General features: G+C 41.5%; 3 protein-coding genes across 3 annotated transcripts; all 3 read right to left on the reverse strand.

Annotated features, from left to right (window-relative positions):
* Positions 1-3,632: 3,632 nt before the first annotated feature.
* On the reverse strand, positions 3,633-6,216 carry LOC309505304 (uncharacterized protein; the record flags this gene model as incomplete). The annotated part of the gene is made up of 4 exons (XM_082178680.1): positions 6,022-6,216; positions 5,320-5,457; positions 4,685-5,058; positions 3,633-3,851 (listed from the first exon to the last, which is right to left on the reverse strand). The coding sequence occupies exons 1-4, from the start codon at positions 6,104-6,106 to the stop codon at positions 3,633-3,635; spliced, it is 816 nt and encodes a 271-aa protein (XP_082034806.1). The 5' UTR covers positions 6,107-6,216.
* A 4,034-nt stretch (positions 6,217-10,250) lies between these two features.
* LOC309505305 (uncharacterized protein) lies at positions 10,251-12,772 on the reverse strand (the record flags this gene model as incomplete). Its single annotated transcript, XM_082178681.1, has 4 exons — positions 12,578-12,772; positions 11,876-12,013; positions 11,307-11,614; positions 10,251-10,469 (listed from the first exon to the last, which is right to left on the reverse strand). The coding sequence occupies exons 1-4, from the start codon at positions 12,660-12,662 to the stop codon at positions 10,251-10,253; spliced, it is 750 nt and encodes a 249-aa protein (XP_082034807.1). The 5' UTR covers positions 12,663-12,772.
* A 3,861-nt stretch (positions 12,773-16,633) lies between these two features.
* Positions 16,634-19,221, reverse strand: LOC309505306 (uncharacterized protein; the record flags this gene model as incomplete). Its single annotated transcript, XM_082178682.1, has 4 exons — positions 19,027-19,221; positions 18,325-18,462; positions 17,690-18,063; positions 16,634-16,852 (listed from the first exon to the last, which is right to left on the reverse strand). The coding sequence occupies exons 1-4, from the start codon at positions 19,109-19,111 to the stop codon at positions 16,634-16,636; spliced, it is 816 nt and encodes a 271-aa protein (XP_082034808.1). The 5' UTR covers positions 19,112-19,221.
* Between the last annotated feature and the right edge of the window lie 3,681 nt (positions 19,222-22,902).

Genomic DNA, 22,902 nt, shown 5'->3' on the forward strand with positions numbered 1-22,902 from the left:
ATGGTCAGGTGGTACAGCGATCACATGGTACAAGTCGGAGCTCTCAGAAAATTCCACGTTTACAAGTTGTTGTTATGAATACACCTCTTACACCTAAACTCTACTGGAAGTGGATCTCTACTGGCATAAATTTGCGTAGAATATGAAGAGACACAGCATACACAGACACAGGGGCATGTCTAGAAATGGAAACTGAATTACAATTGCTGATTGACTTGCGATGCGGATCCAAGTAATTATGACTAACAACAATGTTTCAAGCAACTAGGGAATACAGCCATTCTTATATCAACGCCACTTTAAAAAAAAAATATATATATATATATATATATATATATATTGATGATGAACAGATAGAATTTAGGCTGAAAATTTTTTTATTGAGTTAACAATAGGGGAATACAGAGCCATAAAAACACTTGAATCTATAAAACAATGAAATCAAAACTTTGCATCTTGTATCAAAATCATACATCTAAAACATAAGCTATCTTTTTCAACAGCCTGTATGTCTTAACAACTTTATAATTGTCCTCTATTGAGGTTAGGGAATTGTGAAAGATCTTTAAGTCAGTGGAAAACTGTCTACCATTCGGTACAGTTGACGTACTTTGCTTTATGTATATTATATTTCCCAAATAAAATATGAATTTAATTAAATTGTCAATTTCCAATAAACCGGTATCACATTCCATAAACAAGACCATAGATCTTGCACCTTGGAAACATATATGTTTCTGGATATATCTATCATAAACGGCAACACTTCTGTCATCTCTCAATAATATTTCATCTCATTCACTCCTGTCGTCATTATCTTAAAATCTGTAAATATGCACATTATTAGCAAACCTTAGGTTACTTGTGTAACCCTGGTTCTCTGTGAACAGTGCGATGTATCTCACTATACATCCCCAGGCGTGATAGACTTTGGAAGCACCAATTACGCCACAGCTCACAGTTACAATCACAGCTCATGATAAGGAGCCCACCCCCTCTCTATATATACAGCTATGAAACCCAAAACGGCATTCTAAGCACGCTCTTCCCCTGTGTTATGCGAGTAGGGAAGCTTGGTCAGATACCTTGCTCTGTTCCCAGAGAGCCGGAGTTACGCAAGTGACCTAACGTTCTCTTTCAAGCAAACACTCGGTATATCTCTATGGAAATGATATAGCCAACTCCCGTAACGCATGCTTTCCAAAGTTTTTTCGAACAGACCCAGCAAGAAAGAAAGAGAACCTTTCGATTCTCCAAAGAACCAACATTGAGAACTTCATGAGCCATAGAGGTTGCAGTTAGAGACCTGCACTCCCGCGGGACTACCGCGGGACCCGCGGGACCCAGCGCAACCGAGTGCGGCGCGGGACAATATTTGATGGGTGAATGCGGGTGCGGGCGGCAAGATATTATTGTGTGCGGGTTGCGGGAAAATAAAATTATTTGCGGGAAATATCGAACAAAATAAAATAACTAGAAACAAATAAAGCGTTATTTATCTAATGCACAAGCAACAAGGATAACTAAAATAAAAACGATTTACAGGCGCAAGGTCGGAAGCTAACTCTCGCGTGGTTCATAGGCGCGGAACAGCCAAGCCTTGCACCGCATTACTCAGGTGGATCGTTTAGTGTTACAGATATTAGTTCGTTATTAAAGAAAGGAACCTGCAAAACTACAAAACCAAACAAAGGAAAATCTGATATTTGGAAATGTTTTAGTATGCGACAGCGATGGAAAGCACCTTCCTTTTGCGAGCTGTGACAAATGCAGCAAAATACTCACAAGTCTGGAACTTCAGGTCTGAAGCGTCATGTGTGCACCGTTTTGAAAGGACAAAATCTTGCGGGACGGAGAAATCCGTCCCGTGCAGGTCTCTAGTTGCAGTGACATTCAGACAGTAAAATCTGACAAATGTATGAGGGGAAGTCCAGCTTGTAAGGGTGGAATTCCTGCAGAGGTTCAAGCTGCAAGACTGCCGAATGACAAAAAAAAAGTTGTCAGTAATATGGTAGAAAACTGTACATTTCTTGTCTTTTCCACCCACTGCCACTTATACCACTGACGGATATAAGCGCAGTTACAACAGCTTAATATGTGGGAGAGCGTTGCTATAGAGAGTGACAATATTGCATTGCAATATGTAACACTTCAAAGTCAATACCAAATCAAAACTAGTTAGCACATTATTTGTAAATGAAAAGGTTTAATGACAAAATATGGTTATGGTTACACTTAAAATAGTTACAAAATAGATGTATGAGATGATGATAACTTATACCATTAATCTTACCCAGCATGTAAATGTTACCTGAGAGAGAGAGAGAGAGAGAGAGAGAGATTAAGAGGAAAGAGGATGTAAAGAGAGAGAGCCCCAAGAAAGGGATCCAGAGAAGAAGAGAGCCAGAGCATAAAAGAGACAGAGCAACAGTTTCAATCTTCTTTTATCCTTTCCCGACCATGTGACTAAAACCCAATTGTGAGACATTCAAACTGACCAATCAGATAATTACACTTCCCCCACCTTACTAAAGGTGTGACAATTCATCGACCCACATACTGTACACACATATTGGCCTACAGGCTTTGATCACTATCTGTGTCTTTGGGAACTCCAAATGGCCCTTGTGTTGGAAAGAGGGGGTAGAAAAACAGTCAAGCAAATGTCTTTGTTCGTTTCGAATATCTTGGATTATTTCAATTCTACTAGCTTGCCGCTGCACAAATATCTCATACCGAAATCCTCTTGAACACTTCCCTGAGGTAGCCATACCCCTTGTAGAATGAGCCCTTAAGCCCACTGGGGAATGAAGACTCATAGAAGTATAGGCCAATTCAATCGCCTCCACCATCCAGTGGGAAAAGCGCTGCGAGGAGATCGGCTTATGAGATCGGTCCATGAAACGAATTACTGATCATTCTTAATGAATGATCATGTCCTGTTTACATAATGCCGTAGCGCTTGTACAGGACACAAAGTGTGCAATTTCTGCTCCTCTGAAGAAAATGGAGGGGGGTAAAAGTAGGGCTGGGTATCGAGTTCAATACTTTTTAGGCACCGACCGAATTGACTCGATACCATTGAGTATCAAAAAACGTCTTGTTGTTCGTACCAAATTTCAATACCTAAGGGGTCAATCTCGTCAATATCTGTGAGCCAATAATCATGAAGCGTGATTGGCTGTGGCGAGGCATCAAGGAAAAACACTAGTTTACTCCGGGCGGTTACACCCAGAGACGTGGCTCACATGTGAGGCTGTAGTATGTAAGCGTCCCAAACAACCCATGTAAAAGATGTGCTTTGTGACAATACACTTGAGAACTTGTGATTGTGCCCATCAGACCACATTCTTTTGGTGGATGAGTATTCTGGACTGTCAGCAATCCACGGAACATTGTGTGTTGAGGGGAAGCTGAACTGGGCCGAACACAACTTAGAACCATTTGCCCGCCCAAATTCCACATCCTCCGCTTCTTCGCAGGTGGGGAAACAAATGTGGTGGAATCGGGAGTGGAATTTATCCCTGTCCACAATGCTCCAGAGATTTAGCCACAGTGACCTCTCAGGGTGGTAAGAGGAACTAATAGGTTCAGTGGCTTTGGCCACATTCAAATAAATTGACATTGGATGGTTAGCGGACTTGGACTTTGCAGCCGCCGCGAATGACTGCTTTCCCCACACCTTTTGCAGTCCTGGACTGGTGAAACAGGACGCGGGGGAACAGGAGGACGTGGTGATCTCTTACACACTCATGTGACTGAGCGCATATAAGAAAATCGTCCAGATAAGCAGATATTCTGAGCTCATTGCCTCTCTGCACCTGCTGAACCCATGCAGAGTTAGGCTGAGCCTGAATGGAAGAGTAAAAAAAAAAAAAAAAGTGTACACATTGCTCTGAAAGGAAAAACTGATATATTTCCTGTGCGCAGGATAGATGCTTATATGAAAGTAAGCATCCTTGAGATTGCCCCTGCAGATTGTGCGAGCGAGAGCTTTGTACGCACTACTGCAACGCTTTACTTTGGAATTGACAACAAAGCATTGGCACGTCTTCAAAGTACAGAATGCTGGCGAGAATGCTCAAGTCAGCCTAAAGAAATGAGCCAATAACTGTATTTTTAAAATAGTCGCCGTTTCGGTATAATTATCTATAAGATCATGTTACTTGTTTAGAAGATGTCACACAATTTTGCCAGTTCTTATCTCTTTAGCATGCTGGCATTTTATAATCCATCTTGAGATAATGGCGACAGAGTGTTCTCATGTCGGAACCAAACTTTGGAATGAACTCCCACTTTCTGTAAAGTCACTACCGAAATTTAAGGCCATGTTAAAAGCACATCTTTTCAGACTTCCTAGGCATCTTCATGACGGGTGTTTGATCATTACCTTGTCTATGTTTTGTTTTTTTCTCTGTACTGTTATTTGTTTTTAGTTATTGTGAACCACTTTGGGCAACAGCTGTTGCAATATAAAAATGAAACTCTTCAGGCAAATAAAAATAAATCGAGACTTAAAGTAGGACATTTATTTGTTAGACAGGAAAAACATCCCATACATCAGTGGTAAACATCAACACCGTTAACTGCATGCATGGCCACATTCTTTATGGCCAGGAGGACACCCCTTAGGGCCAGGACATGGGGCATCAGGGTGACTTTTTTGGCAGTTTTCGGCACACACTGCAGGCTTTGCTGGTTCGGCCACATACTTCACTGGAGGCTTTGCTGGTTCGGCCACGTACTTCACTGGAGGCTTTGCTGGTTCGGCCACGTACTTCACTGGAGGCTTTGCTGGTTCGGCCACGTACTTCACTGGAGGCTTTGCTGGTTCGGCCACGTACTTCACTGGAGGCTTTGCTGGTTCGGCCACGTACTTCACTGGAGGCTTTGCTGGTTCGGCCACGTACTTCACTGGAGGCTTTGCTGGTTCGGCCACGTACTTCACTGGAGGCTCTGGAGGACCCCCCTTAGGGTCAGAACATGGGGCATCAGGGTGAGTTTTTTGCCAGTTTTCGGCACACACTGCAGGCTTTGCCGGTTCAGCTGCAGGCTTCACTGCATGGATTCAGATAGTCAGCTTTAATCAGTCCGTTTAACATTCAGTCTTAGATGTACAGCACAAAACACGCAAAGCATGAACAACAAGTTGTACATACAGAAATACATTTTATTTTAATTATTATTCATCATCTATAAAATTTGTAAAGCAATCCTGTGCTTGAAACTGTGCTATCGGCTCAATACACGGTGAACGATAAAATAAGTCCAACTGAAATAACGAGAAGGCTGACTCAAACACTAATAGAACATAAATACCTGTAAGTGGAGCCATACACTGACGTCCACATCCATTGCTGCAGCATTTCTCATGTTTCGGACAGTCACTATCATAGGAACACAACTCAGCACACGTTCCTCCTCCAGATTTTGTGCTTGGACACTGTCCTGGCTTTTCTGTGATAGAGACACATGACAGAAACATACAGTAATGAGACTTTCAGCATTCAGTGATATGAAAAGAGTAGTCAAAGATCAGAGTAGGTTTTACAAGAAAATACTAGTTCAGTCTTTCTACTTTATAGTTTCATATTTAGTTCAGTTGAATTAACAATGTCCTCCAGAGCAGTCTCGATCACAAGTACATCCTCCACAGCACGACCGTCAGCTTTACCAGACACCACATGAGTGTTGTTGTAATAGTTTCAGTATTTATAAGTCAGGGGTTTCGCAGTGTGCGTCTCAAACTTGAAAATATTCATACATTTATCAGCTTCAAATCAAGTAGAAATACCATTTATAACTAAACTGACAATTAGTTTCAAAGACACAGAGTGCCATTACAACCTACCCCACTACTGGTGAGGTGTGTTATAGAAGCACAATGCAGAAAGAAGACATCCATCAATATGTTGTTCATAAGTTTACCATTACAACTAATTGTACTGTACATCATATTTTGTAAGGCATTTATTTATGCATTTCTTCGGGTGGTGTAATGAAGCTAAAAGATCTTCTCACCTATGACTCCAGCATGGTTTGTGCTCAAACATGCAGACAGACACAATAAAACAACACTCAACGAGCAGTACACTCGAGCTATCATCCTCTCGACCTGTGATCTCACAATCAACTCTACTGGAAAACGCGCTGAATTAGTCAGTCAGTAGGAACAGTGAGGCACACAAAACTACACTGAAAACATGTGTTGCTGAATCCCTTAACATAAAGTGCTGTCCAAAGATTTATAGATCCAAGGACGTCTGGGTAACTCCAACCCTGATGAAACTCACCTGCGTGTAGCTTTCTAGTAGCCTAATCTTGAAGACCTTGATTAGCTTGTTCAGGTGTGTTTGATTAGGTTTGGAGGAGTGGAGCACTGCGGTCACCCAGATGACATAATAATAGGCTTGTTCGACTTGAACCGGCGCTGCACAGACCGATCATTTATGAGATCAAAGTACCGCGAGAGCAATTCAAAAGCATAAGGAGGCGTCTACTTTCTATTCGCTCTCGCGGTACTTTGATGTCATTCACCGATCGGTCTGTGCAGCGCCGGTTCAAGTCGAACAAGCCTTAGAAGATTGAGTGTTTCTATGGCAACACTATCAATGACAAAATGGTCAGGTGGTACAGCGATCACATGGTACAAGTCGGAGCTCTCAGAAAATTCCACGTTTACAAGTTGTTGTTATGAATACACCTCTTACACCTAAACTCTACTGGAAGTGGATCTCTACTGGCATAAATTTGCGTAGAATATGAAGAGACACAGCATACACAGACACAGGGGCATGTCTAGAAATGGAAACTGAATTACAATTGCTGATTGACTTGCGATGCGGATCCAAGTAATTATGACTAACAACAATGTTTCAAGCAACTAGGGAATACAGCCATTCTTATATCAACGCCACTTTAAAAAAAAAAATATATATATATATATATATATATATATTGATGATGAACAGATAGAATTTAGGCTGAAAAATTTTTTATTGAGTTAACAATAGGGGAATACAGAGCCATAAAAACACTTGAATCTATAAAACAATGAAATCAAAACTTTGCATCTTGTATCAAAATCATACATCTAAAACATAAGCTATCTTTTTCAACAGCCTGTATGTCTTAACAACTTTATAATTGTCCTCTATTGAGGTTAGGGAATTGTGAAAGATCTTTAAGTCAGTGGAAAACTGTCTACCATTCGGTACAGTTGACGTACTTTGCTTTATGTATATTATATTTCCCAAATAAAATATGAATTTAATTAAATTGTCAATTTCCAATAAACCGGTATCACATTCCATAAACAAGACCATAGATCTTGCACCTTGGAAACATATATGTTTCTGGATATATCTATCATAAACGGCAACACTTCTGTCATCTCTCAATAATATTTCATCTCATTCACTCCTGTCGTCATTATCTTAAAATCTGTAAATATGCACATTATTAGCAAACCTTAGGTTACTTGTGTAACCCTGGTTCTCTGTGAACAGTGCGATGTATCTCACTATACATCCCCAGGCGTGATAGACTTTGGAAGCACCAATTACGCCACAGCTCACAGTTACAATCACAGCTCATGATAAGGAGCCCACCCCCTCTCTATATATACAGCTATGAAACCCAAAACGGCATTCTAAGCACGCTCTTCCCCTGTGTTATGCGAGTAGGGAAGCTTGGTCAGATACCTTGCTCTGTTCCCAGAGAGCCGGAGTTACGCAAGTGACCTAACGTTCTCTTTCAAGCAAACACTCGGTATATCTCTATGGAAATGATATAGCCAACTCCCGTAACGCATGCTTTCCAAAGTTTTTTCGAACAGACCCAGCAAGAAAGAAAGAGAACCTTTCGATTCTCCAAAGAACCAACATTGAGAACTTCATGAGCCATAGAGGTTGCAGTTAGAGACCTGCACTCCCGCGGGACTACCGCGGGACCCGCGGGACCCAGCGCAACCGAGTGCGGCGCGGGACAATATTTGATGGGTGAATGCGGGTGCGGGCGGCAAGATATTATTGTGTGCGGGTTGCGGGAAAATAAAATTATTTGCGGGAAATATCGAACAAAATAAAATAACTAGAAACAAATAAAGCGTTATTTATCTAATGCACAAGCAACAAGGATAACTAAAATAAAAACGATTTACAGGCGCAAGGTCGGAAGCTAACTCTCGCGTGGTTCATAGGCGCGGAACAGCCAAGCCTTGCACCGCATTACTCAGGTGGATCGTTTAGTGTTACAGATATTAGTTCGTTATTAAAGAAAGGAACCTGCAAAACTACAAAACCAAACAAAGGAAAATCTGATATTTGGAAATGTTTTAGTATGCGACAGCGATGGAAAGCACCTTCCTTTTGCGAGCTGTGACAAATGCAGCAAAATACTCACAAGTCTGGAACTTCAGGTCTGAAGCGTCATGTGTGCACCGTTTTGAAAGGACAAAATCTTGCGGGACGGAGAAATCCGTCCCGTGCAGGTCTCTAGTTGCAGTGACATTCAGACAGTAAAATCTGACAAATGTATGAGGGGAAGTCCAGCTTGTAAGGGTGGAATTCCTGCAGAGGTTCAAGCTGCAAGACTGCCGAATGACAAAAAAAAAGTTGTCAGTAATATGGTAGAAAACTGTACATTTCTTGTCTTTTCCACCCACTGCCACTTATACCACTGACGGATATAAGCGCAGTTACAACAGCTTAATATGTGGGAGAGCGTTGCTATAGAGAGTGACAATATTGCATTGCAATATGTAACACTTCAAAGTCAATACCAAATCAAAACTAGTTAGCACATTATTTGTAAATGAAAAGGTTTAATGACAAAATATGGTTATGGTTACACTTAAAATAGTTACAAAATAGATGTATGAGATGATGATAACTTATACCATTAATCTTACCCAGCATGTAAATGTTACCTGAGAGAGAGAGAGAGAGAGAGAGAGAGATTAAGAGGAAAGAGGATGTAAAGAGAGAGAGCCCCAAGAAAGGGATCCAGAGAAGAAGAGAGCCAGAGCATAAAAGAGACAGAGCAACAGTTTCAATCTTCTTTTATCCTTTCCCGACCATGTGACTAAAACCCAATTGTGAGACATTCAAACTGACCAATCAGATAATTACACTTCCCCCACCTTACTAAAGGTGTGACAATTCATCGACCCACATATTGTACACACATATTGGCCTACAGGCTTTGATCACTATCTGTGTCTTTGGGAACTCCAAATGGCCCTTGTGTTGGAAAGAGGGGGTAGAAAAACAGTCAAGCAAATGTCTTTGTTCGTTTCGAATATCTTGGATTATTTCAATTCTACAAGCTTGCCGCTGCACAAATATCTCATACCGAAATCCTCTTGAACACTTCCCTGAGGTAGCCATACCCCTTGTAGAATGAGCCCTTAAGCCCACTGGGGAATGAAGACTCATAGAAGTATAGGCCAATTCAATCGCCTCCACCATCCAGTGGGAAAAGCGCTGCGAGGAGATCGGCTTATGAGATCGGTCCATGAAACGAATTACTGATCATTCTTAATGAATGATCATGTCCTGTTTACATAATGCCGTAGCGCTTGTACAGGACACAAAGTGTGCAATTTCTGCTCCTCTGAAGAAAATGGAGGGGGGTAAAAGTAGGGCTGGGTATCGAGTTCAATACTTTTTAGGCACCGACCGAATTGACTCGATACCATTGAGTATCAAAAAACGTCTTGTTGTTCGTACCAAATTTCAATACCTAAGGGGTCAATCTCGTCAATATCTGTGAGCCAATAATCATGAAGCGTGATTGGCTGTGGCGAGGCATCAAGGAAAAACACTAGTTTACTCCGGGCGGTTACACCCAGAGACGTGGCTCACATGTGAGGCTGTAGTATGTAAGCGTCCCAAACAACCCATGTAAAAGATGTGCTTTGTGACAATACACTTGAGAACTTGTGATTGTGCCCATCAGACCACATTCTTTTGGTGGATGAGTATTCTGGACTGTCAGCAATCCACGGAACATTGTGTGTTGAGGGGAAGCTGAACTGGGCCGAACACAACTTAGAACCATTTGCCCGCCCAAATTCCACATCCCCCGCTTCTTCGCAGGTGGGGAAACAAATGTGGTGGAATCGGGAGTGGAATTTATCCCTGTCCACAATGCTCCAGAGATTTAGCCACAGTGACCTCTCAGGGTGGTAAGAGGAACTAATAGGTTCAGTGGCTTTGGCCACATTCAAATAAATTGACATTGGATGGTTAGCGGACTTGGACTTTGCAGCCGCCGCGAATGACTGCTTTCCCCACACCTTTTGCAGTCCTGGACTGGTGAAACAGGACGCGGGGGAACAGGAGGACGTGGTGATCTCTTACACACTCATGTGACTGAGCGCATATAAGAAAATCGTCCAGATAAGCAGATATTCTGAGCTCATTGCCTCTCTGCACCTGCTGAACCCATGCAGAGTTAGGCTGAGCCTGAATGGAAGAGTAAAAAAAAAAAAAAAAAAAAGTGTACACATTGCTCTGAAAGGAAAAACTGATATATTTCCTGTGCGCAGGATAGATGCTTATATGAAAGTAAGCATCCTTGAGATTGCCCCTGCAGATTGTGCGAGCGAGAGCTTTGTACGCACTACTGCAACGCTTTACTTTGGAATTGACAACAAAGCATTGGCACGTCTTCAATGTACAGAATGCTGGCGAGAATGCTCAAGTCAGCCTGAAGAAATGAGCCAATAACTGTATTTTTAAAATAGTCGCCGTTTCGGTATAATTATCTATAAGATCATGTTACTTGTTTAGAAGATGTCACACAATTTTGCCAGTTCTTATCTCTTTAGCATGCTGGCATTTTATAATCCATCTTGAGATAATGGCGACAGAGTGTTCTCATGTCGGAACCAAACTTTGGAATGAACTCCCACTTTCTGTAAAGTCACTACCGAAATTTAAGGCCATGTTAAAAGCACATCTTTTCAGACTTCCTAGGCATCTTCATGACGGGTGTTTGATCATTACCTTGTCTATGTTTTGTTTTTTTCTCTGTACTGTTATTTGTTTTTAGTTATTGTGAACCACTTTGGGCAACAGCTGTTGCAATATAAAAATGAAACTCTTCAGGCAAATAAAAATAAATCGAGACTTAAAGTAGGACATTTATTTGTTAGACAGGAAAAACATCCCATACATCAGTGGTAAACATCAACACCGTTAACTGCATGCATGGCCACATTCTTTATGGCCAGGAGGACACCCCTTAGGGCCAGGACATGGGGCATCAGGGTGACTTTTTTGGCAGTTTTCGGCACACACTGCAGGCTTTGCTGGTTCGGCCACATACTTCACTGGAGGCTTTGCTGGTTCGGCCACGTACTTCACTGGAGGCTTTGCTGGTTCGGCCACGTACTTCACTGGAGGCTTTGCTGGTTCGGCCACGTACTTCACTGGAGGCTTTGCTGGTTCGGCCACGTACTTCACTGGAGGCTTTGCTGGTTCGGCCACGTACTTCACTGGAGGCTCTGGAGGACCCCCCTTAGGGTCAGAACATGGGGCATCAGGGTGAGTTTTTTGCCAGTTTTCGGCACACACTGCAGGCTTTGCCGGTTCAGCTGCAGGCTTCACTGCATGGATTCAGATAGTCAGCTTTAATCAGTCCGTTTAACATTCAGTCTTAGATGTACAGCACAAAACACGCAAAGCATGAACAACAAGTTGTACATACAGAAATACATTTTATTTTAATTATTATTCATCATCTATAAAATTTGTAAAGCAATCCTGTGCTTGAAACTGTGCTATCGGCTCAATACACGGTGAACGATAAAATAAGTCCAACTGAAATAACGAGAAGGCTGACTCAAACACTAATAGAACATAAATACCTGTAAGTGGAGCCATACACTGACGTCCACATCCATTGCTGCAGCATTTCTCATGTTTCGGACAGTCACTATCATAGGAACACAACTCAGCACACGTTCCTCCTCCAGATTTTGTGCTTGGACACTGTCCTGGCTTTTCTGTGATAGAGACACATGACAGAAACATACAGTAATGAGACTTTCAGCATTCAGTGATATGAAAAGAGTAGTCAAAGATCAGAGTAGGTTTTACAAGAAAATACTAGTTCAGTCTTTCTACTTTATAGTTTCATATTTAGTTCAGTTGAATTAACAATGTCCTCCAGAGCAGTCTCGATCACAAGTACATCCTCCACAGCACGACCGTCAGCTTTACCAGACACCACATGAGTGTTGTTGTAATAGTTTCAGTATTTATAAGTCAGGGGTTTCGCAGTGTGCGTCTCAAACTTGAAAATATTCATACATTTATCAGCTTCAAATCAAGTAGAAATACCATTTATAACTAAACTGACAATTAGTTTCAAAGACACAGAGTGCCATTACAACCTACCCCACTACTGGTGAGGTGTGTTATAGAAGCACAATGCAGAAAGAAGACATCCATCAATATGTTGTTCATAAGTTTACCATTACAACTAATTGTACTGTACATCATATTTTGTAAGGCATTTATTTATGCATTTCTTCGGGTGGTGTAATGAAGCTAAAAGATCTTCTCACCTATGACTCCAGCATGGTTTGTGCTCAAACATGCAGACAGACACAATAAAACAACACTCAACGAGCAGTACACTCGAGCTATCATCCTCTCGACCTGTGATCTCACAATCAACTCTACTGGAAAACGCGCTGAATTAGTCAGTCAGTAGGAACAGTGAGGCACACAAAACTACACTGAAAACATGTGTTGCTGAATCCCTTAACATAAAGTGCTGTCCAAAGATTTATAGATCCAAGGACGTCTGGGTAACTCCAACCCTGATGAAACTCACCTGCGTGTAGCTTTCTAGTAGCCTAATCTTGAAGACCTTGATTAGCTTGTTCAGGTGTGTTTGATTAGGTTTGGAGGAGTGGAGCACTGCGGTCACCCAGATGACATAATTAGAAGATTGAGTGTTTCTATGGCAACACTATCAATGACAAAATGGTCAGGTGGTACAGCGATCACATGGTACAAGTCGGAGCTCTCAGAAAATTCCACGTTTACAAGTTGTTGTTATGAATACACCTCTTACACCTAAACTCTACTGGAAGTGGATCTCTACTGGCATAAATTTGCGTAGAATATGAAGAGACACAGCATACACAGACACAGGGGCATGTCTAGAAATGGAAACTGAATTACAATTGCTGATTGACTTGCGATGCGGATCCAAGTAATTATGACTAACAACAATGTTTCAAGCAACTAGGGAATACAGCCATTCTTATATCAACGCCACTTTAAAAAAAAAATATATATATATATATATATATATATATATTGATGATGAACAGATAGAATTTAGGCTGAAAATTTTTTTATTGAGTTAACAATAGGGGAATACAGAGCCATAAAAACACTTGAATCTATAAAACAATGAAATCAAAACTTTGCATCTTGTATCAAAATCATACATCTAAAACATAAGCTATCTTTTTCAACAGCCTGTATGTCTTAACAACTTTATAATTGTCCTCTATTGAGGTTAGGGAATTGTGAAAGATCTTTAAGTCAGTGGAAAACTGTCTACCATTCGGTACAGTTGACGTACTTTGCTTTATGTATATTATATTTCCCAAATAAAATATGAATTTAATTAAATTGTCAATTTCCAATAAACCGGTATCACATTCCATAAACAAGACCATAGATCTTGCACCTTGGAAACATATATGTTTCTGGATATATCTATCATAAACGGCAACACTTCTGTCATCTCTCAATAATATTTCATCTCATTCACTCCTGTCGTCATTATCTTAAAATCTGTAAATATGCACATTATTAGCAAACCTTAGGTTACTTGTGTAACCCTGGTTCTCTGTGAACAGTGCGATGTATCTCACTATACATCCCCAGGCGTGATAGACTTTGGAAGCACCAATTACGCCACAGCTCACAGTTACAATCACAGCTCATGATAAGGAGCCCACCCCCTCTCTATATATACAGCTATGAAACCCAAAACGGCATTCTAAGCACGCTCTTCCCCTGTGTTATGCGAGTAGGGAAGCTTGGTCAGATACCTTGCTCTGTTCCCAGAGAGCCGGAGTTACGCAAGTGACCTAACGTTCTCTTTCAAGCAAACACTCGGTATATCTCTATGGAAATGATATAGCCAACTCCCGTAACGCATGCTTTCCAAAGTTTTTTCGAACAGACCCAGCAAGAAAGAAAGAGAACCTTTCGATTCTCCAAAGAACCAACATTGAGAACTTCATGAGCCATAGAGGTTGCAGTTAGAGACCTGCACTCCCGCGGGACTACCGCGGGACCCGCGGGACCCAGCGCAACCGAGTGCGGCGCGGGACAATATTTGATGGGTGAATGCGGGTGCGGGCGGCAAGATATTATTGTGTGCGGGTTGCGGGAAAATAAAATTATTTGCGGGAAATATCGAACAAAATAAAATAACTAGAAACAAATAAAGCGTTATTTATCTAATGCACAAGCAACAAGGATAACTAAAATAAAAACGATTTACAGGCGCAAGGTCGGAAGCTAACTCTCGCGTGGTTCATAGGCGCGGAACAGCCAAGCCTTGCACCGCATTACTCAGGTGGATCGTTTAGTGTTACAGATATTAGTTCGTTATTAAAGAAAGGAACCTGCAAAACTACAAAACCAAACAAAGGAAAATCTGATATTTGGAAATGTTTTAGTATGCGACAGCGATGGAAAGCACCTTCCTTTTGCGAGCTGTGACAAATGCAGCAAAATACTCACAAGTCTGGAACTTCAGGTCTGAAGCGTCATGTGTGCACCGTTTTGAAAGGACAAAATCTTGCGGGACGGAGAAATCCGTCCCGTGCAGGTCTCTAGTTGCAGTGACATTCAGACAGTAAAATCTGACAAATGTATGAGGGGAAGTCCAGCTTGTAAGGGTGGAATTCCTGCAGAGGTTCAAGCTGCAAGACTGCCGAATGACAAAAAAAAAGTTGTCAGTAATATGGTAGAAAACTGTACATTTCTTGTCTTTTCCACCCACTGCCACTTATACCACTGACGGATATAAGCGCAGTTACAACAGCTTAATATGTGGGAGAGCGTTGCTATAGAGAGTGACAATATTGCATTGCAATATGTAACACTTCAAAGTCAATACCAAATCAAAACTAGTTAGCACATTATTTGTAAATGAAAAGGTTTAATGACAAAATATGGTTATGGTTACACTTAAAATAGTTACAAAATAGATGTATGAGATGATGATAACTTATACCATTAATCTTACCCAGCATGTAAATGTTACCTGAGAGAGAGAGAGAGAGAGAGAGAGAGATTAAGAGGAAAGAGGATGTAAAGAGAGAGAGCCCCAAGAAAGGGATCCAGAGAAGAAGAGAGCCAGAGCATAAAAGAGACAGAGCAACAGTTTCAATCTTCTTTTATCCTTTCCCGACCATGTGACTAAAACCCAATTGTGAGACATTCAAACTGACCAATCAGATAATTACACTTCCCCCACCTTACTAAAGGTGTGACAATTCATCGACCCACATATTGTACACACATATTGGCCTACAGGCTTTGATCACTATCTGTGTCTTTGGGAACTCCAAATGGCCCTTGTGTTGGAAAGAGGGGGTAGAAAAACAGTCAAGCAAATGTCTTTGTTCGTTTCGAATATCTTGGATTATTTCAATTCTACAAGCTTGCCGCTGCACAAATATCTCATACCGAAATCCTCTTGAACACTTCCCTGAGGTAGCCATACCCCTTGTAGAATGAGCCCTTAAGCCCACTGGGGAATGAAGACTCATAGAAGTATAGGCCAATTCAATCGCCTCCACCATCCAGTGGGAAAAGCGCTGCGAGGAGATCGGCTTATGAGATCGGTCCATGAAACGAATTACTGATCATTCTTAATGAATGATCATGTCCTGTTTACATAATGCCGTAGCGCTTGTACAGGACACAAAGTGTGCAATTTCTGCTCCTCTGAAGAAAATGGAGGGGGGTAAAAGTAGGGCTGGGTATCGAGTTCAATACTTTTTAGGCACCGACCGAATTGACTCGATACCATTGAGTATCAAAAAACGTCTTGTTGTTCGTACCAAATTTCAATACCTAAGGGGTCAATCTCGTCAATATCTGTGAGCCAATAATCATGAAGCGTGATTGGCTGTGGCGAGGCATCAAGGAAAAACACTAGTTTACTCCGGGCGGTTACACCCAGAGACGTGGCTCACATGTGAGGCTGTAGTATGTAAGCGTCCCAAACAACCCATGTAAAAGATGTGCTTTGTGACAATACACTTGAGAACTTGTGATTGTGCCCATCAGACCACATTCTTTTGGTGGATGAGTATTCTGGACTGTCAGCAATCCACGGAACATTGTGTGTTGAGGGGAAGCTGAACTGGGCCGAACACAACTTAGAACCATTTGCCCGCCCAAATTCCACATCCCCCGCTTCTTCGCAGGTGGGGAAACAAATGTGGTGGAATCGGGAGTGGAATTTATCCCTGTCCACAATGCTCCAGAGATTTAGCCACAGTGACCTCTCAGGGTGGTAAGAGGAACTAATAGGTTCAGTGGCTTTGGCCACATTCAAATAAATTGACATTGGATGGTTAGCGGACTTGGACTTTGCAGCCGCCGCGAATGACTGCTTTCCCCACACCTTTTGCAGTCCTGGACTGGTGAAACAGGACGCGGGGGAACAGGAGGACGTGGTGATCTCTTACACACTCATGTGACTGAGCGCATATAAGAAAATCGTCCAGATAAGCAGATATTCTGAGCTCATTGCCTCTCTGCACCTGCTGAACCCATGCAGAGTTAGGCTGAGCCTGAATGGAAGAGTAAAAAAAAAAAAAAAAAAAAGTGTACACATTGCTCTGAAAGGAAAAACTGATATATTTCCTGTGCGCAGGATAGATGCTTATATGAAAGTAAGCATCCTTGAGATTGCCCCTGCAGATTGTGCGAGCGAGAGCTTTGTACGCACTACTGCAACGCTTTACTTTGGAATTGACAACAAAGCATTGGCACGTCTTCAAAGTACAGAATGCTGGCGAGAATGCTCAAGTCAGCCTGAAGAAATGAGCCAATAACTGTATTTTTAAAATAGTCGCCGTTTCGGTATAATTATCTATAAGATCATGTTACTTGTTTAGAAGATGTCACACAATTTTGCCAGTTCTTATCTCTTTAGCATGCTGGCATTTTATAATCCATCTTGAGATAATGGCGACAGAGTGTTCTCATGTCGGAACCAAACTTTGGAATGAACTCCCACTTTCTGTAAAGTCACTACCGAAATTTAAGGCCATGTTAAAAGCACATCTTTTCAGACTTCCTAGGCATCTTCATGACGGGTGTTTGATCATTACCTTGTCTATGTTTTGTTTTTTTCTCTGTACTGTTATTTGTTTTTAGTTATTGTGAACCACTTTGGGCAACAGCTGTTGCAATATAAAAATGAAACTCTTCAGGCAAATAAAAATAAATCGAGACTTAAAGTAGGACATTTATTTGTTAGACAGGAAAAACATCCCATACATCAGTGGTAAACATCAACACCGTTAACTGCATGCATGGCCACATTCTTTATGGCCAGGAGGACACCCCTTAGGGCCAGGACATGGGGCATCAGGGTGACTTTTTTGGCAGTTTTCGGCACACACTGCAGGCTTTGCTGGTTCGGCCACATACTTCACTGGAGGCTTTGCTGGTTCGGCCACGTACTTCACTGGAGGCTTTGCTGGTTCGGCCACGTACTTCACTGGAGGCTTTGCTGGTTCGGCCACGTACTTCACTGGAGGCTTTGCTGGTTCGGCCACGTACTTCACTGGAGGCTTTGCTGGTTCGGCCACGTACTTCACTGGAGGCTTTGCTGGTTCGGCCACGTACTTCACTGGAGGCTTTGCTGGTTCGGCCACGTACTTCACTGGAGGCTCTGGAGGACCCCCCTTAGGGTCAGAACATGGGGCATCAGGGTGAGTTTTTTGCCAGTTTTCGGCACACACTGCAGGCTTTGCCGGTTCAGCTGCAGGCTTCACTGCATGGATTCAGATAGTCAGCTTTAATCAGTCCGTTTAACATTCAGTCTTAGATGTACAGCACAAAACACGCAAAGCATGAACAACAAGTTGTACATACAGAAATACATTTTATTTTAATTATTATTCATCATCTATAAAATTTGTAAAGCAATCCTGTGCTTGAAACTGTGCTATCGGCTCAATACACGGTGAACGATAAAATAAGTCCAACTGAAATAACGAGAAGGCTGACTCAAACACTAATAGAACATAAATACCTGTAAGTGGAGCCATACACTGACGTCCACATCCATTGCTGCAGCATTTCTCATGTTTCGGACAGTCACTATCATAGGAACACAACTCAGCACACGTTCCTCCTCCAGATTTTGTGCTTGGACACTGTCCTGGCTTTTCTGTGATAGAGACACATGACAGAAACATACAGTAATGAGACTTTCAGCATTCAGTGATATGAAAAGAGTAGTCAAAGATCAGAGTAGGTTTTACAAGAAAATACTAGTTCAGTCTTTCTACTTTATAGTTTCATATTTAGTTCAGTTGAATTAACAATGTCCTCCAGAGCAGTCTCGATCACAAGTACATCCTCCACAGCACGACCGTCAGCTTTACCAGACACCACATGAGTGTTGTTGTAATAGTTTCAGTATTTATAAGTCAGGGGTTTCGCAGTGTGCGTCTCAAACTTGAAAATATTCATACATTTATCAGCTTCAAATCAAGTAGAAATACCATTTATAACTAAACTGACAATTAGTTTCAAAGACACAGAGTGCCATTACAACCTACCCCACTACTGGTGAGGTGTGTTATAGAAGCACAATGCAGAAAGAAGACATCCATCAATATGTTGTTCATAAGTTTACCATTACAACTAATTGTACTGTACATCATATTTTGTAAGGCATTTATTTATGCATTTCTTCGGGTGGTGTAATGAAGCTAAAAGATCTTCTCACCTATGACTCCAGCATGGTTTGTGCTCAAACATGCAGACAGACACAATAAAACAACACTCAACGAGCAGTACACTCGAGCTATCATCCTCTCGACCTGTGATCTCACAATCAACTCTACTGGAAAACGCGCTGAATTAGTCAGTCAGTAGGAACAGTGAGGCACACAAAACTACACTGAAAACATGTGTTGCTGAATCCCTTAACATAAAGTGCTGTCCAAAGATTTATAGATCCAAGGACGTCTGGGTAACTCCAACCCTGATGAAACTCACCTGCGTGTAGCTTTCTAGTAGCCTAATCTTGAAGACCTTGATTAGCTTGTTCAGGTGTGTTTGATTAGGTTTGGAGGAGTGGAGCACTGCGGTCACCCAGATGACATAATTAGAAGATTGAGTGTTTCTATGGCAACACTATCAATGACAAAATGGTCAGGTGGTACAGCGATCACATGGTACAAGTCAGAGCTCTCAGAAAATTCCACGTTTACAAGTTGTTGTTATGAATACACCTCTTACACCTAAACTCTACTGGAAGTGGATCTCTACTGGCATAAATTTGCGTAGAATATGAAGAGACACAGCATACACAGACACAGGGGCATGTCTAGAAATGGAAACTGAATTACAATTGCTGATTGACTTGCGATGCGGATCCAAGTAATTATGACTAACAACAATGTTTCAAGCAACTAGGGAATACAGCCATTCTTATATCAACGCCACTTTAAAAAAAAAATATATATATATATATATATATATATATATTGATGATGAACAGATAGAATTTAGGCTGAAAATTTTTTTATTGAGTTAACAATAGGGGAATACAGAGCCATAAAAACACTTGAATCTATAAAACAATGAAATCAAAACTTTGCATCTTGTATCAAAATCATACATCTAAAACATAAGCTATCTTTTTCAACAGCCTGTATGTCTTAACAACTTTATAATTGTCCTCTATTGAGGTTAGGGAATTGTGAAAGATCTTTAAGTCAGTGGAAAACTGTCTACCATTCGGTACAGTTGACGTACTTTGCTTTATGTATATTATATTTCCCAAATAAAATATGAATTTAATTAAATTGTCAATTTCCAATAAACCGGTATCACATTCCATAAACAAGACCATAGATCTTGCACCTTGGAAACATATATGTTTCTGGATATATCTATCATAAACGGCAACACTTCTGTCATCTCTCAATAATATTTCATCTCATTCACTCCTGTCGTCATTATCTTAAAATCTGTAAATATGCACATTATTAGCAAACCTTAGGTTACTTGTGTAACCCTGGTTCTCTGTGAACAGTGCGATGTATCTCACTATACATCCCCAGGCGTGATAGACTTTGGAAGCACCAATTACGCCACAGCTCACAGTTACAATCACAGCTCATGATAAGGAGCCCACCCCCTCTCTATATATACAGCTATGAAACCCAAAACGGCATTCTAAGCACGCTCTTCCCCTGTGTTATGCGAGTAGGGAAGCTTGGTCAGATACCTTGCTCTGTTCCCAGAGAGCCGGAGTTACGCAAGTGACCTAACGTTCTCTTTCAAGCAAACACTCGGTATATCTCTATGGAAATGATATAGCCAACTCCCGTAACGCATGCTTTCCAAAGTTTTTTCGAACAGACCCAGCAAGAAAGAAAGAGAACCTTTCGATTCTCCAAAGAACCAACATTGAGAACTTCATGAGCCATAGAGGTTGCAGTTAGAGACCTGCACTCCCGCGGGACTACCGCGGGACCCGCGGGACCCAGCGCAACCGAGTGCGGCGCGGGACAATATTTGATGGGTGAATGCGGGTGCGGGCGGCAAGATATTATTGTGTGCGGGTTGCGGGAAAATAAAATTATTTGCGGGAAATATCGAACAAAATAAAATAACTAGAAACAAATAAAGCGTTATTTATCTAATGCACAAGCAACAAGGATAACTAAAATAAAAACGATTTACAGGCGCAAGGTCGGAAGCTAACTCTCGCGTGGTTCATAGGCGCGGAACAGCCAAGCCTTGCACCGCATTACTCAGGTGGATCGTTTAGTGTTACAGATATTAGTTCGTTATTAAAGAAAGGAACCTGCAAAACTACAAAACCAAACAAAGGAAAATCTGATATTTGGAAATGTTTTAGTATGCGACAGCGATGGAAAGCACCTTCCTTTTGCGAGCTGTGACAAATGCAGCAAAATACTCACAAGTCTGGAACTTCAGGTCTGAAGCGTCATGTGTGCACCGTTTTGAAAGGACAAAATCTTGCGGGACGGAGAAATCCGTCCCGTGCAGGTCTCTAGTTGCAGTGACATTCAGACAGTAAAATCTGACAAATGTATGAGGGGAAGTCCAGCTTGTAAGGGTGGAATTCCTGCAGAGGTTCAAGCTGCAAGACTGCCGAATGACAAAAAAAAAGTTGTCAGTAATATGGTAGAAAACTGTACATTTCTTGTCTTTTCCACCCACTGCCACTTATACCACTGACAGATATAAGCGCAGTTACAACAGCTTAATATGTGGGAGAGCGTTGCTATAGAGAGTGACAATATTGCATTGCAATATGTAACACTTCAAAGTCAATACCAAATCAAAACTAGTTAGCACATTATTTGTAAATGAAAAGGTTTAATGACAAAATATGGTTATGGTTACACTTAAAATAGTTACAAAATAGATGTATGAGATGATGATAACTTATACCATTAATCTTACCCAGCATGTAAATGTTACCTGAGAGAGAGAGAGAGAGAGAGAGAGAGAGAGAGAGAGAGAGAGATTAAGAGGAAAGAGGATGTAAAGAGAGAGAGCCCCAAGAAAGGGATCCAGAGAAGAAGAGAGCCAGAGCATAAAAGAGACAGAGCAACAGTTTCAATCTTCTTTTATCCTTTCCCGACCATGTGACTAAAACCCAATTGTGAGACATTCAAACTGACCAATCAGATAATTACACTTCCCCCACCTTACTAAAGGTGTGACAATTCATCGACCCACATATTGTACACACATATTGGCCTACAGGCTTTGATCACTATCTGTGTCTTTGGGAACTCCAAATGGCCCTTGTGTTGGAAAGAGGGGGTAGAAAAACAGTCAAGCAAATGTCTTTGTTCGTTTCGAATATCTTGGATTATTTCAATTCTACAAGCTTGCCGCTGCACAAATATCTCATACCGAAATCCTCTTGAACACTTCCCTGAGGTAGCCATACCCCTTGTAGAATGAGCCCTTAAGCCCACTGGGGAATGAAGACTCATAGAAGTATAGGCCAATTCAATCGCCTCCACCATCCAGTGGGAAAAGCGCTGCGAGGAGATCGGCTTATGAGATCGGTCCATGAAACGAATTACTGATCATTCTTAATGAATGATCATGTCCTGTTTACATAATGCCGTAGCGCTTGTACAGGACACAAAGTGTGCAATTTCTGCTCCTCTGAAGAAAATGGAGGGGGGTAAAAGTAGGGCTGGGTATCGAGTTCAATACTTTTTAGGCACCGACCGAATTGACTCGATACCATTGAGTATCAAAAAACGTCTTGTTGTTCGTACCAAATTTCAATACCTAAGGGGTCAATCTCGTCAATATCTGTGAGCCAATAATCATGAAGCGTGATTGGCTGTGGCGAGGCATCAAGGAAAAACACTAGTTTACTCCGGGCGGTTACACCCAGAGACGTGGCTCACATGTGAGGCTGTAGTATGTAAGCGTCCCAAACAACCCATGTAAAAGATGTGCTTTGTGACAATACACTTGAGAACTTGTGATTGTGCCCATCAGACCACATTCTTTTGGTGGATGAGTATTCTGGACTGTCAGCAATCCACGGAACATTGTGTGTTGAGGGGAAGCTGAACTGGGCCGAACACAACTT

Source organism: Leuciscus leuciscus (genome assembly GCF_965113295.1).
Source record: "Leuciscus leuciscus genome assembly, chromosome: 8".
NCBI lineage: Eukaryota > Metazoa > Chordata > Actinopteri > Cypriniformes > Leuciscidae > Leuciscus > Leuciscus leuciscus.